A 15,144-nucleotide genomic window follows, 5' to 3' on the forward strand; every position below is an offset into this window, starting at 1 on the left:
AAGAAAACACGGGCTTAGCGACGAAAGTTAGCAACGATAATTCCTCGTAAAATTACGAGGCCTTTACGAGGAAGTTACGTGAAAAGACAATAAACACGTTATTTCGTCGTTAATTAACGACGAAAGAGTTTCGTCGTAAACCAAACGTAAAGGAACGTCGTTTTTACGAGGAAACAGCATTTCGTCGTAATGAAACACGTAATAATTAACGTGTAATTAACGAGGAAAATATTTACGTGGTTTTGCGAGTGTCACCTAATTTTAGGTGACACACGTTTTATCTTGTCTAACTACCCATATTTTCGTCGTTAATTCGTAGTAAAATCTCACCTACCAATTTCGAATTTTCCTATAAATATGTCATTTGAGGAACATTTGAAACACACCACATGCAAAAGAAAAAAAAAATCTAAAAACGTGAAAAAAAAATGTCTGGTGATGGAAATTATTTAGAGTTGCGGAGATGGATGTACACGCATAGAGATGCTAACGGGAGAGTGACGAAAGAGTATCTGGAAGGACTAGAGACATTTATGCATCAAGCAGATTCTACACCGCTCGCCCAAGAAAGCGGTAAGATGTTTTGTCCTTGTCGAAAATGCAACAATTCAAAACTGGCAACTCGTGAAAATGTTTGGAAGCATTTAATAAATAGAGGTTTCATGCCAAATTACTATATCTGGTTTCAACATGGAGAAGGTTATAATTATGAGAATGAAGCTAGTAGTAGTAATAGCAATTTTCAGAATGAACCGGTTGATCATTTGCATAATCAACATAGATACCATCAGGAGGAGCAGATGGTAGATAATTATGATAGGGTTCATGATATGGTAGCTGATGCATTTGTTGCTCATGATGATGATGAAGTTGAAGAACCTAACATAGATGCAAAAAAGTTTTATGAAATGTTAGATGCTGCGAATCAGCCACTTTACAGTGGTTGTAGAGAAGGTCTCTCTAAATTGTCGTTGGCTGCTAGAATGATGAGTATTAAAACTGATCATAATCTACCTGAAAGTTGCATGAATGCATGGACAGACTTGTTTAAAGAGTATTTGCCGGAAGACAATGTCTCTGCTGATTCTTATTATGAGATTCAGAAACTAGTTTATAGTCTGGGGTTGCCTTCTGAGATGATAGACGTTTGCATCGACAACTGCATGCTCTACTGGGGAGATGATGAGAAGTTAGAAGAGTGTCGATTCTGCAAGAAGCCACGATTCAAACCGCAAGGACGAGGACGTAATAGGGTACCGTACCAAAGGATGTGGTACCTACCAATTACCGACAGATTGAAAAGATTGTACCAATCTGAGGAGACTGCTGGAAAAATGAGATGGCATGCCGAGCATACTCAGACGGATGGTGAGATGACTCATCCATCAGATGCAAGAGCTTGGAAACATTTTAACAAAAATATCCACAATTCGCTAGCAATAGCCGAAATGTGTATATGGGATTATGCACGGACGGATTTAGTCCCTTCGGTATGTCAGGGAGACAATATTCATTGTGGCCAGTCTTTATGACGCCATACAACCTGCCTCCAGATATGTGCATGCAACGGGAGTTTCTGTTCTTGACCATATTAATACCTGGTCCGAACCATCCAAAAAGGTCTCTGGATGTCTTTCTACAGCCACTGATAAAAGAGTTGAAAGATTTGTGGGCAACAGGGGTGAGGACGTACGACTGCTCAACGAAGACAAATTTTACGATGCGAGCGATGCTTTTGTGGACCATAAGTGACTTTCCTGCTTATGGGATGTTGTCTGGGTGGACTACACATGGGAGATTATCTTGTCCATATTGTAATGGAACGACAGATGCATTTCAGCTGAAGAACGGTAGGAAGACAAGTTGGTTCGATTGTCACCGGCGATTTCTTCCCATTAATCATCCTTATCGAAGAAACAGGAAATTGTTTAGGCAGAAAAGGGTTGTGAGAGACACTCCTCCTCCGTATTTAACTGGAGAAACAAATTGAACAGCAAATCGATTACTACGGAGCTCAAGAAACAGTTCGTTGTGGTGGTAATTGGCATGTTCCCGGTAATATGCCTGATTATTATGGAGTTCAGCACAACTGGCACAAGAAGAGTATATTTTGGGAGTTGCCGTATTGAAAGGATCTTCTTTTGCGCCACAACCTAGATGTGATGCATATTGAGAAGAATTTTTTGAGAACATCATGAATACAATATTGAATGTTCCAGGGAAGACAAAAGACAATCAAAATCGAGGTTGGACTTGCCTGATATTTGCTCAAGACCCGAGTTACATATAAAAAGCAATGGACAAGTTCCTGTACCGGTATTCAGATTGTCTTCAGAACAAAAGTCGGTCTTGTTCAACTGGGTTGCATCAGCAGTGAAGTTTCCTGATGGGTATGTTTCAAACCTCTCTAGATGTGTTGAAAAGGGCCAAAAGTTCTCCGGGATGAAGAGTCATGATTGTCATGTCTTTATGCAAAGACTACTTCCCTTTGCATTTGCGGAGCTACTTCCAACAAAAGTACATGAAGCACTTGCAGGTAATATATTATTACTCACACTAATTAATTTCTTAATTTATTTTTCAAAAATATGCACTAATAATTTGCTTAATTGTTTTTGGAATATACAAAGCCATTGGAGCATTTTTCAGGGACTTGAGCACTCGCACTCTTAAAGAGGATGTCGTAGAACAACTTCACGAGAACATTCCGATCTTATTGTGCAACTTGGAGATGATATTTCCTCCCTCATTTTTTGACGTCATGGAGCATTTAGCTGTCCACCTCCCGTATGAGGCATTGCTTCGAGGACCAGTACATTATGGATGGATGTATCAGTATGAGCGGGCCATGAAATATTTGAAGGGAAAGGCAAAAAACCTCGCAAAGGTTGAAGGTTCTATAATTGCTGGAAGTTTGACGGAAGAAACATCTCACTTCACATCGTACTACTTTGCACCTAATGTACGGACCCGACAAAGAGCTCCAAGAAGATATGATGATGGTGGTGTTGCCCCAACATATGCAGTTGCTGGTGTTCCGGATATCTTTAGCCAGATTGGGCGAATGGGTGGGAAAACGAAAGAGGTTTGGTGGTCGAGTGATGAAGACGCCCATAGTGCACACACTTACATTCTACTTAATTGTGAGGATCCATTTATGCGCTATTTTGAAAGGTAACATATATGGAAAGTTCTAAACTAATTGTAATTAAAATATATTTTTCAAATGATGATATAACTAATAAAATATGTGCATTTTACAGCCTATTTGTTAGTCAAGTCCAAGAAGCTATCCCAGGCATATCCACAAGTGAGGTAGATAAAAGGAAAGATCGACACTTTATTAAATGGTTGAAGAGTCAGGTATTTACTCCAATCCGATATTTGTTTCGTCCACGGGGTGTAACGAAAGACGTTTGTTTCAATGTTCTCTTTAATTTAATTTTGCAGGTTGAATATGAGGATCCAGATTATCCCATATGGTTTCACGAATTAGTTCAGGGTCCACTTGCAAAGGTCACCACATCACCAATGTATTTCTCACGAGGCTTTACTTTTCATACGTACGAGTATGGTAAACACCGGGCGACCAGCAATTATGGAATTTGTGTGAAAGGCGAAACCGATTTCTACGGGATCTTGCAGGAGATTATTGAAGTGGAATTCCCTGGGTTATTGAAGCTGAAATGCGTCATATTCAAATGTGACTGGTTCGACCCCGTGGTCAACAGAGGTGTTCGATTTAACAAATTCGGTGTAGTTGCTGTCAATGGTGGACGGAGGTACAACAAATTCGAGCCTTTCATATTAGCTTCGCAAGCAGACCAAGTTAGCTTCCTACCATACCCGAGGTTGCGAGAATCTGGAATAAGTTGGTTAGCTGTTATCAAAGTTACACCCCGTGGACGAATAATCGGTGGAGAAGAACCACCTTTGCAAGAAGAACACATCAATGAAGTCGAAGAACCTGAACAACAAATGGAAGACATCCTACTCATTGATCCGCATAATCATGAGTATGAAGATCTTCCCGACGATACCACTGACGATGCTGTTGAGGACGAGTTTAATGAAAGTGATGATGTTTCTAGTGTTGAAGAGAATGATGATGTATCTGAATGATGATGTAATTTTTTAAAAATATTATTTATTTTCAGACTTGATTAATGCATTTGGGGTTTAGGGTATGGGGTTTGGTGTTTGAGATTGAGTTATAAGTTAAAGGATGTTTGAGGTTTGGTGTTTGTGGTTTACATTTTTAGGGATTTTAAGGTTATCGACGTTAATTTCTCGTAAAGAAAAACACGGGCCTTGCAAAATCCACGTAAGCTGATTTCGTCGTAAAGCACACGTTAAAAATAAACACGGGCCTTGCAAATTCCACGTAAGCGTGCGTGGTGTTTACGACGAAATCAGCTTACGTGGAAATAACAAGCCTTTTAGCTGTTTCGTCGTAAAGACCTCGTTAATTTACGTTGATTTAACGAGTTTCGTGTTTAAATCCCTAAAACTCTAAACCCCAAACCCCAAACCTCAATCTATATATGTTTTCACTTAGCAGACACAATAAACCTGTATAATTAACATTGTATGATTAAAAAAATTAAGAATTTAAAACATCAAACCCAAAATTAACCAAAACTTCCTTAACTTATAAGTGAATCATATATAAGGTTTACATTGCTAAACTCAATTCACTCAAGAAGACTTAATAAACATGCATATTTAAAATTTCTTGATTAAATTAACTTAACACATATAGATGTTACTAGTAATGGGATAGGGGTTTAGGGATTTAGGGATTTAGGGTAAAGGGTTAGGGGTTTAGGGATTTACAAAATAACCTCGTTAAAAACTCGTAATTAACGTGTCCTTTACGACGAAAAAAGAAATTATCCTTGCTAATTCCACGTAAGCTTGCGAGGTCTTTACGACGAAACTTGCTTACGTGGAATTAGCAAGGATTGTTTCTTTTTTCGTCGTAATAACCACGCTTGTTTACGAGGAATTAACATGTTTTTATGAAATCCCTATACCCTAAACCCCAAACCTCATATATATATATATATATATATATATATACGGTTTCGATTCACTTAAAAAATAAATTAAACCTATATAATTAAAATTTCATGATTAAAAAAATAATAAAAATTAGGAATTTGGGGTTTAGGGTTTAGGGAATGTAAATAACAAATGCTAAATCCACGGTTTCGTCGTAATATCCACGTGAACAGAAAACACGGGCCTTGTAATTTCGTCGTAAAGTTAAAAAGACGGGCCTTGCAAAATCGTCGTAAATTATGACACGGGCCTTGCTGTTTCGTCGTAAATTTACGAGGACTTTACGTCCCTATGTAATCTTATATATACCCGCGAGAACCAGCCACTTCATTTCGTCCCAATTTCCTCTCCTACACCTCCCAAGGTTCTCTCTAATCTCTCTCTAGAATTAGGTGGTTTAGTTTAGTGAATTTAGATAGGTTTATAGTTGATTAGGTGGTTAGTGTAGAGAATTTTGATTAGTTTGATTTCTTCTACTTGTTTTTCTAACAATCTGAATTTTTTTTCAGATGGTTAGAAAGAACAAGCAGAAGAAAACCCCCACTACAGTCAGATGTTCTGTGGTGATCCTGCTGCTGGATCATCATCTTCAGCTCCCGGTTCCTCCAACCCGGAGATTGTCCCGGAGTCTCAGTCACAGCCACCACCGGTTCCTCCATCTGGTGCACCACCCCCACCTGCTGCACCTCAGGCGGTTCCAGATCCGGTTGCACCCGGATACATTCATCCGGAGTTGCGGGTGCCGCCGACCGCTCCTTTTGCTCGGTACACGGTTGAGGATCTTCTCGCTCAACCAGGCCGAGCCGGTTTACCGGTTTTAGACCCCGACCGACCAGAGGGGACTCTGTGGTACGTAATTTTTTTTATTTAAATATTTTTAAAATTATTAATATTTTTTTAATACTTTAACTTGTTTTTTTCAGGTTTGGGGTCGACAATTCTGTCGCTACGAGCGTATCCGATATCATCAAAGGATACTTCTCAGAGGCTCACCCAAACTGGAAAAAGACGCCGCACCATGTTAGAAACACGTGGTTCAAGATGTTTGCTGTAAGTTTTTTAAAATAATTATTTTATGTTTAATTTTTATTATTCACTTTTATTTCATTAATATTTTTTAACTAATTATTAATTTTTTTGGGTTTAAAAATGCAGCAAAGATACCAGTGGTCCATCGGGGTTCACGAGGACGTGAAACGGGAGTTCACCGCAAAGGCGAAGAAGCGGTTGTTGGACACCGTAGGCAACTGGAAGGAGGACTGGATCTACAAGGGTTACAAGGACGGGCAACCCGCTGAGCTGACCAAGGATGTCTACGATGGTCTCATCCGTTACTGGGAGCTGCCATCATCCATTGCGATCTCCAACGCCTGCTCCGCCTCTCGTAACACCAAAGACGAGCACGGCAACGGCCCGATGCTTCACTGTACGGGTCAAAAACCCCATGCCCGTGTCCGCTTGGAAATGGTAATTAATTTCTAATTTTTTTTCATATTAAATATTTTAATAATTAATATGTACTTATATATGTATATTGATTCTAACATTTTAAATTTTAAATATTTTCAGGCCAAAGAGACGGGACAACTCCCGTCTCTTAAAGAGCTTTACGAGAGGCCCCACAAGACCAAGGCGGGGGTATTTGTGGATCCGAGGTCCGAGCAAATCTACAACGATGTCGTTGCTCGGATTGAAGACCGCCAAACCCAGCTGACCCAGCAATCTCCCGATGGAATACCGGTCGTATTATCCACTCAAGAAGTGGATCAGATTTACGAGGAGGTAAAAATTTTACCTTTTAATCTACTTTTAATCTATTTTTTAAATTATTAACATTAAACTTTATTTTTTCTTTGTAGGTCGTCCCTAAGAAAAAGGGACGTACGTTGGGAATCGGTTCCGTCAACGATGTCCCAAGAGCGACATCGTCTTATGGTCAGAGACGAGCCGACGAAGTCACTGAGCTGCGTTCGGAGTTACACTCGACGCGGACTCAGTTGGCGTCGACGCAGACGGAGTTGGAGTCTACGCGCCAATCATTCCAAGCTCGTATGGGTGGAGTGGAGGGGTTTCTGGAAGTTATATCTTCTGGAAATCCCCAATGGGAGGAGTTGTTGGCGGATATGCGACGACGGAACCCGGTTCCCGAGCCTTCTCGTACTCAGCAGCAAGAGGAGGAACTACAGAGGAGGAGTGAAGACCTCTACCAGGAAACGATCCACCGCCCCGGCCCGACTTAGTTTTTTTTTCTGTGTAATATTAAAATTCTAAACTTTTATTTATATAATATTTTCGGTTTTAATTTATTCCAAATTTTTAATATTTTCGCATTAGTAATTATTTATATTTCTAATATTTTTGAAATAATTATTTTCTATAATATTAAAATTTAAATTTAAAAATAAATTAGTTATAAAAAGCGAAGCAAATTCCTCGTTAACTCACGAGGAATTGACGAGTAAGTGGACGTGTAAAGAACGACGAAATCTTACGACGAATCTACGTGTCAAATTCTACGTTCCCTTTACGACGAAAGTTTACGTCTACATTACGTGTATTATTTACGTTTACTTTACGAGTATTATTTACGTTTTTCTTACGAGGATAGTTTACGTGTATTTTACGAGGAAATATTACGTGTCTTTTACGTGGAAATATAGCGTCCACTTTACGTGGAAATCTACGTGTTCTTTACGACGAAATATTAACCTTCCTTTTACGACGAAATGGGTCCCTCGTACTTTTACGACGAAATGGCGATTAAATATCCGTTACGACCAAACTTTAACGACGATATGCGTTTCCTCGCTAAATCGTCGTAAAGACGTATTTACGACGATTTAGCGAGGAAAATGGTCGTCGTTAAAATCGTGTTTTCTTGTAGTGAAAGATGATTTGATTGAAAATATATGGTTAAATTTGGACATCTTCCAAATAACATATAATGTATAAGTTTCTATGAATTGAATAAAATGTTTGGTTGCTTTAAATATATGATGTTGTATGATTTTCTGTTTTTAATTTATGTCTTGAATGTTTTCTTTTAAACTTTTTAATGTTATAAATTCAGGTTTTTTTGTAATATTTTTGGCAACTTTGTAATTTTCTTATGTTTTCAATTTAAATATTATATGTATTTAAACACATCTTTTATAACTTATTAACATAAATAATTTATTTACTAAGAGACAACATAAAATTTCTACCAATAATCTACATTTTTGCTATTGTTTCTTAACATTATCTCTTAGTATAAAATAATAATAAAAAAAGCTAAAGATTCAAAATTTTGTCCCAGCAATAACGTTGCCTTTAAGATATGAATCTTCGAATATTGTTAAGTAAGTTTTTTGTTACGTTATGAGTCATGTCACATGTGCATTAAGTAACACCTCTTGGCACTTCTTGTATCTTGACTATAGGGAAAACAATTTAAAAACAAGTGTGTAGGATAATGAAAATCGGAAGGAAACTAAGTGTGAAAGCTTGAAACAAACATATTATCAGAAAAATATACTACGATGACCCATCACATTCTTAACATTGGTTTTGTGTTCCATATTTACTGGTGTAGAACAGGTTAAAAAAATCAGATTTGTTGTTGAGGACCAGAAAGAAAGACCGAAAGAAAATAAAAGACAATACGAGAAATATAAAAAAGATGATATAAGTGGATGAAGGTTTGTCACGTGCTGAAATAAAGACTAGATGAGATCAAAAGAGGTCCCGGTCCGAACTAATCATAACATATCCAACCCCACTTCAAACCCACTCTAAACTACATTTTCCAGTAAAATCATCTCCAACCCTACTCCAAAACCCACTCCAAATAGAGTAATAGGGATGATTACTCCAAATATGGAATAAACCAACGTATTACTCCAAAATAGAGTTAAACTTTTTATTTATAAATAGTCTTTCACATTTAAATATTTTTCTTTTTAATAAAATATATTTAAATAAATATAATGTATTTTACTATATATATTATAACTTTTTAATTAATATTTATTAATTATATAAACAGCCATCTACTGAAATATTTTATGCAACAAAAATATAATATAAAACAAAAAAGATTATAGTGAATAATTATAATTATATAATGAATAATTTAAGTTGATGTATTATTGTGTTTAAATAATATAATATAATTTTTAGTGTATTAAATATTTCCTTTTTAAACTATATTGAGTAATTTTAATTATATAATAAAAATTTAATTGTGGTTAATATCGTATATAATAGAAATGTTACAAAGTGAAAATAAACTATTTTGCAAATAATATAAATGAAAGGTGGTATACTAATTTTAAAATAAATATAAAACAGAAATATTAAAAATATTCATTTTGAAATAAAAAATGGAGTAATACATTGGAACAAAACTCTACTCTATTTTGAATTTATTATATTTTAGAATAAAAAATGGAGTAATACTTTAGAGATATTCTTACTCTATTTCTAGTGGATTTGAAAAATTAAATAAGCCGAGCCGAACCGGATAACGAAAGCTCTAGTTTCCAACGAGGGAGCAGACAGGGTCCACTATATAATGTGCGAGTGAGATCAAATAAGTGAATGTAACCAAAGAAATTATGTGTTGCTTCGTAATTACGAATCTACCCACAAGCTAGACAGTATTTACGGACTATACCATTTGCGTTCCTTTCCGGTGGGCAGGGCCATGAATGCTTCTGTTCGCTTATTATATTAGATCCTACGGACAAATGTGGGGAAAAATGCCTATTCCAACCTGAACAATTTAGATCGTGCCAAATACAACCCGAACTAACGGTTAGTGCCAAATACGATCTAAACTCAATTAAATCTTTAAAATTTATCCGAACTTTTTAAACGTGCATAAATCTACATTAAAATATTATTAAAAAATTGAAATTACATAAACTACTATTTTCATCGTATTAAATTTTAAAACTTTGGTGATATTTTTTTCTGATTTATATAATAACATGTTTTACTTATTATATCTTCAATAAACTTATATATTACTAAAATATAAATAATAAAATATTTATAATTAAATTATCTTAGATATACTTAAAATTTTAAAAGTTATTTATAAAAAAAATGTATAGATTATTTTTATTTTAAAACTTAAGTGAATTTTTTCAAATTATTATTATATATTTTGATATTTTGTTCAAAATTTTTGAAGTTATTTATATTTGAACCTTTTACCTTTCAAAATTGAACAAAATATTAAAATATATAATAATAACTTTTGAAAAAAAATCACTTAAGTTTTAAAAATAAAAAATAATCTTATACAAGAAATTTTTATAAATAACTTCAAAATTTTAAGTATAATTAAAATAATTTAATTATAAATATTTTATTATTTATATTTTAGTAATATATAAGTTAGAATATGACAATGCTTCGATGAATATGACAATGCTTCGATGATATTTTGGTGGAGAATTACTTAATAACAACATCCAAAGAATAGGCCCAAATTACTTCTTGATCATATAAGAAAAACAGATATAACCTCTGATGGCCTTTTATTTGTGCGTTTTCTCAAACACTCACCATTTTCTAAATAAGAAACACACCCAACGAAAATCAAAACACAAATCGAAAAGAAAAATCGAAAAAAACATTGTTAATCCGATATTGTCAAGCGAAAAAAGTAGAAGAAACCCTTAGAAATATATCGAGGGTGATGAGTACGTCACAACAGAAACCATTGACGACGCTACGATTCTCAGTACTTGTAGTCCTTCACGTGAAGGCTCTCTGCGGCTCCATCACCAAGCTTAGCATCACCCTTGTATGTTCCGAGAGTGGCTTCAGAGTTAGCCTTGCACCTCACATACAAAGCCTCTTGAGCGGCCTTGACGTTCTCCTCTTTACCTGCCCATGTCTTCAAAGTGCTCTGCTGCAACGCACGTCCGAAAGAGAAAGACAATGACCACGGCTTCTTGGTCTTCAACTGGTTCATCGCGTTCAAGTTCTTGGTCGCCTCCTCCTCGCTCTGTCCTCCAGACAAAAACACAATAGCTGGAACAGCCGGTGGGACGGTTCTCTGAAGAGCACGGACAGTGTGCTCAGCGATAACCTCTGGCGCAACCTTAGCACTGTCGGAACCAGGTGTGACCATGTTAGGCTTCAACAAAGTTCCCTCGAGCAAGACGTGGTGGTCGCTAAGAGCCTTGTAGCAAGCAGCAAGGACACGCTCAGTGACGGCAGCACACTTGTGGATGTCGTGGGATCCATCGACAAGGATCTCAGGCTCAACGATGGGTACAAGACCGTTCTCCTGGCAGATCACAGCGTACCTAGCCAACCCGTAGGCGTTCTCGTGGATGGAATGCTCCGATGGCTCGTTCTCTCCGATCTTGAGAACCGCACGCCACTTGGCGAAACGTGCACCGGCTTCGTAGTACTTCTTGCAACGCTCACCGAGACCGTCGAGACCTTGAGTGGTGGTCTCGCCGTTGGTTCCGGCTAGCTCGACGGTACCCTTGTCGACTTTGATACCTGGAAGAACTCCTCCTTCCTTCAAGATATCAACGAAAAGCTTGCCTGCGTACAAAAAAAAACAATAAGAAACCTCTACAAACACACATAAACAGAGACTAACTGTAAGAGAGATATAGTTAGAGGACTTAATCGTAATTACAGAGTTTACTAATTACAATTAAGTCCTCTAACAATACCTCTCTACAAACAGAGAAAGATCTGATTTCACATACCATCGGAGCTCTTCTGGTAAAGAGTCTCCTCGAAGAGGATGACACCACTGAGGCAAGGGAGAGCACCAGGGGCGGTGAAGAGAAGCTCACGGAGAGCACGTCTGTTGGACTCAACGTTCTCGACGTTGATGCTCGCGAGACGCTTTCCGATGGTACCGGTGGACTCATCGGCGGCGAGGATACCTTTCCCGGGTGTGCCGATGTAGGCAGCGTTAGCGATCAACTCATCTGTACACAACAAACGCATAAACGATCACTAAACAGAACAAATCATCACGAAAAGATTCAGATCGTGAATACGATTCGATCAGATCGAGAGATCCATATCAATCCCCAAAACAAGCAACGGTAATGATTACGAGTTGATTAGATGGTTAACTATGATACTAAACTGATGAGCATAGTCAGATCTACGATACTTTCATCGAGTGATCGATTTCAATCCCTAGAACAGGTAACAACAGTAACTAATACAGTCTAGATCTAGCTAGTTAACAACGGAGACGGTTGATAACGAAGCGAATACGATCGAGAAAGAGAGCTTACCGGCGTATTTGCTGGTGAAGGCAGACATCGTTTGTGACGGATTGATCGAGAGAGGATATTAAAAAAAGATGCGGAATAAAGGAGACGAGATAGAGAGATGGAAGTTGGTGGACCACTAGAGGGGAAAGGCTTTGGTATTTATAGATGCAGATGAGAGGTTTGATTCAAGGGTTTAGATCTGTGGCATGTTCTCCAAGAAACACTTTTTCAGCCGTTGGATCTCTCTCACGTGGTTTAGAGTTGGCAGTTTTTGTCTTATTCTCTTTTTTACCCTTTCTAGATTATATTTCAAGAATTAGCTTTTGGGGGTAATTTGGTAACTTGAAATATTATTTCTGGAAATGCATGACTTCGACCGCACCATGGACGGCCCAAAATAAACCTTCTCTAGCTCCAAACCGTCAAACGAATTATAAACTAGTTTGTGTAAATGCTATATAACGCTTCTTTTAGTATTAATGAAACTTTCAGTGACAAAAAAAAAAATATAACACTTCTTTTCAAGTTTCAACTCTATTATTGTATCATAATAATAAGTTTTTTAGACAGTTTGACTTCCAAACTCCATAGAATATTATTTTCTACAAATAATCTTTTTCTTCTAGATTTACAGGAAAATGCGACTTTGATATCTCCTAACAAAGAAAATTATATCTGAGATTTAGATAGAGACACATCAACCGAAATAACCGCAAGTCTTCGTTTACACTTCACATGTTTCATCAGCATCAATCAATCTTTCAAATTCATTTACTTTTTTACCAAAATGACCCGTAGTATATATCTTGTTTTTGTAAGTTTTACTCAAAAAAAAGCTTTAAAAGTGTCTTAAGCAAAATAAAAAAAACAAGACAAAAAAGGTTTTAAAAGTGTCTTGTAGGATCTCTAAGTGCAGATTGTACTTTCATTCCTTGCGCTTTTGGATTTCAATCATACATGTCATGGATTAGATTGTAGCATGTATATATTACTGTGCAAATGGTTATAGAGAAACTCTAAGATATCACTAATTTTTTATCATATATATAACACATAAAAGGACCAAAATGATCAAATTTTTATTAAAAAAATAAATACACTTATATTTATAGGGTTAATTGATCTAAATGTATAATTTAGATTTGAGTGGTGGGATTTTGAAGTGAAAATATAGAGAAAAATTAATTATTTAAAGCAATAAATTTTTTAAAAATTGATTTCAAAATAAAAATTTGAAAAATGAGAACAATTCAAGAAAAGATCACAATTTCGAGTTGAATTTTTTTTCAAAATATTTTTTTCTTATTTATTTAAATATTTATTTATATTTATATATCTTTATAATATTAATTGAAAAGTTAGTTTTCAAAATGTCGCACTCACATTTATTCTTACGGTGGTTAATTACAGAGACACTTTTAATGAATTAAAATATTATATCTAATTGCTATTATTAAAAAAATAATGAATAATTTATGGCAATTAAATTTTTAGTTTTAGTTTCCTTTTTATATTTCAAAATAGCATATTTAATTAAAAGAAATATCATATAATTAAAAACGAAAATTATATTTACAAAAAGGAAAGAAAACATGTTTTTATATATAATATGATTTCATAAAAAGGAAAGTTCACGAAAAAATTTTGATGTTAAAAAATAATCATCTTTAAAGATATATTAAATAACGTAATATATATATATATATATAATTAATAAAAATGTTTGTTTATATCAGTCTGTTTCCTAATATTATTTTAAAAATTTAATTTAAATAACATATACTAAAATATCATTGATGAACTAGAAATATTTTATAATTGCTACTGTTGAGATATTAAAGTATCATTTTGCATAATTTATTTTTGTCAAATTCTTTAAGGCTTAATATTTTGATTTTAAATTTTGATTTTTAAATTTTATATATTTATACAACATATACCTATAATTAGAATACATAAACCCAATATGAATTTTTATGATTATGATTATTTTTAATATGTTTTACATCTAAAGTATAAAGTTATATAGAATTTACACACACAAAAATATTTTGTAAATAATGATATCCGTTTATTGTTTAAAATTTTATTGGTTATGTTCGTTTGTTTATGAAACTTCGCACTTGTCGTCATTTTCAGTTTTTTATACTATTCATAGAAACCCAAAAATATCAAATAATATAAAAGAATTTATGATGATATATATACATATTAAGGATGAAGAGCTGAACTAATGCAATAAATAAAACTAATCAAATTTACTTTAACTAGAAAAGTAATTATACACATATGTGAAGAGATATGTATAACTCGATTGTTGCATCTGTGTGTCTTAAATCTCTGTTGTACCAGTAAAAGGAAATCGGGTTTTTGAGGCCGTATAAATATGGGTCTAAGGGTTTGTAAATTATTATCACATCATTAATAAGAAACCCTAAACGGGTATTTGCTTCAATACGTTTTCTTCTCTATTCTTCTTCTAACCTAAACGACGGCTGTTCACAACATCGATATAACCCACAAAATTAAACAATAAAAACTTTTATGATGGAAAACAAACTCTAAAAGAAAAAAAAACAATTACTTAAAAATTTAGTCTATTTCAACACAAAAATACTATGGTCAAACTTGGAGAAGTAAATACAGTTCAATTTACCAAATAATAACCAAATCGACTAGATATTATATAACCAAATTACATGTTTAATTAAAATAATATAATCATATTTAAAATAAAACATACATATAAATTACAAAATAATTAAAACAAGAATATTTATAATTTTATAATACAGTTTTATGTAAATATTTATATCCGTGCATGAGCAAGGAA

At 34.8% G+C, this 15,144-nt stretch overlaps 3 protein-coding genes and 1 pseudogene across 3 annotated transcripts; 2 read left to right on the plus strand and 2 right to left on the minus strand.

Moving 5' to 3' along the window:
• LOC130511394 (fructose-bisphosphate aldolase 8, cytosolic-like) overlaps positions 1-180 on the minus strand; it is a 1,857-nt pseudogene extending 1,677 nt beyond the window's left edge.
• A 2,221-nt stretch (positions 181-2,401) lies between these two features.
• LOC130510425 (uncharacterized) lies at positions 2,402-4,163 on the plus strand. Its single transcript, XM_057006718.1, has 4 exons — positions 2,402-2,536; positions 2,631-3,174; positions 3,264-3,363; positions 3,451-4,163. The coding sequence occupies exons 1-4, from the start codon at positions 2,443-2,445 to the stop codon at positions 4,120-4,122; spliced, it is 1,410 nt and encodes a 469-aa protein (XP_056862698.1). The 5' UTR covers positions 2,402-2,442; the 3' UTR covers positions 4,123-4,163.
• A 1,454-nt stretch (positions 4,164-5,617) lies between these two features.
• LOC130511395 (uncharacterized) lies at positions 5,618-7,304 on the plus strand. Its single transcript, XM_057008358.1, has 5 exons — positions 5,618-5,913; positions 5,988-6,114; positions 6,220-6,531; positions 6,634-6,846; positions 6,924-7,304. Exons 1-5 carry the CDS (start codon positions 5,618-5,620, stop codon positions 7,302-7,304), a joined length of 1,329 nt encoding a protein of 442 aa, XP_056864338.1.
• Positions 7,305-10,649: 3,345 nt separating this feature from the next.
• LOC108848619 (fructose-bisphosphate aldolase 8, cytosolic) lies at positions 10,650-12,464 on the minus strand. Its single transcript, XM_018622027.2, has 3 exons — positions 12,333-12,464; positions 11,787-12,014; positions 10,650-11,616 (listed from the first exon to the last, which is right to left on the minus strand). The coding sequence occupies exons 1-3, from the start codon at positions 12,358-12,360 to the stop codon at positions 10,796-10,798; spliced, it is 1,077 nt and encodes a 358-aa protein (XP_018477529.1). The 5' UTR covers positions 12,361-12,464; the 3' UTR covers positions 10,650-10,795.
• Positions 12,465-15,144: the final 2,680 nt, after the last annotated feature.

Source organism: Raphanus sativus, chromosome 4 (genome assembly GCF_000801105.2).
Source record: "Raphanus sativus cultivar WK10039 chromosome 4, ASM80110v3, whole genome shotgun sequence".
Taxonomy (NCBI): domain Eukaryota; kingdom Viridiplantae; phylum Streptophyta; class Magnoliopsida; order Brassicales; family Brassicaceae; genus Raphanus; species Raphanus sativus.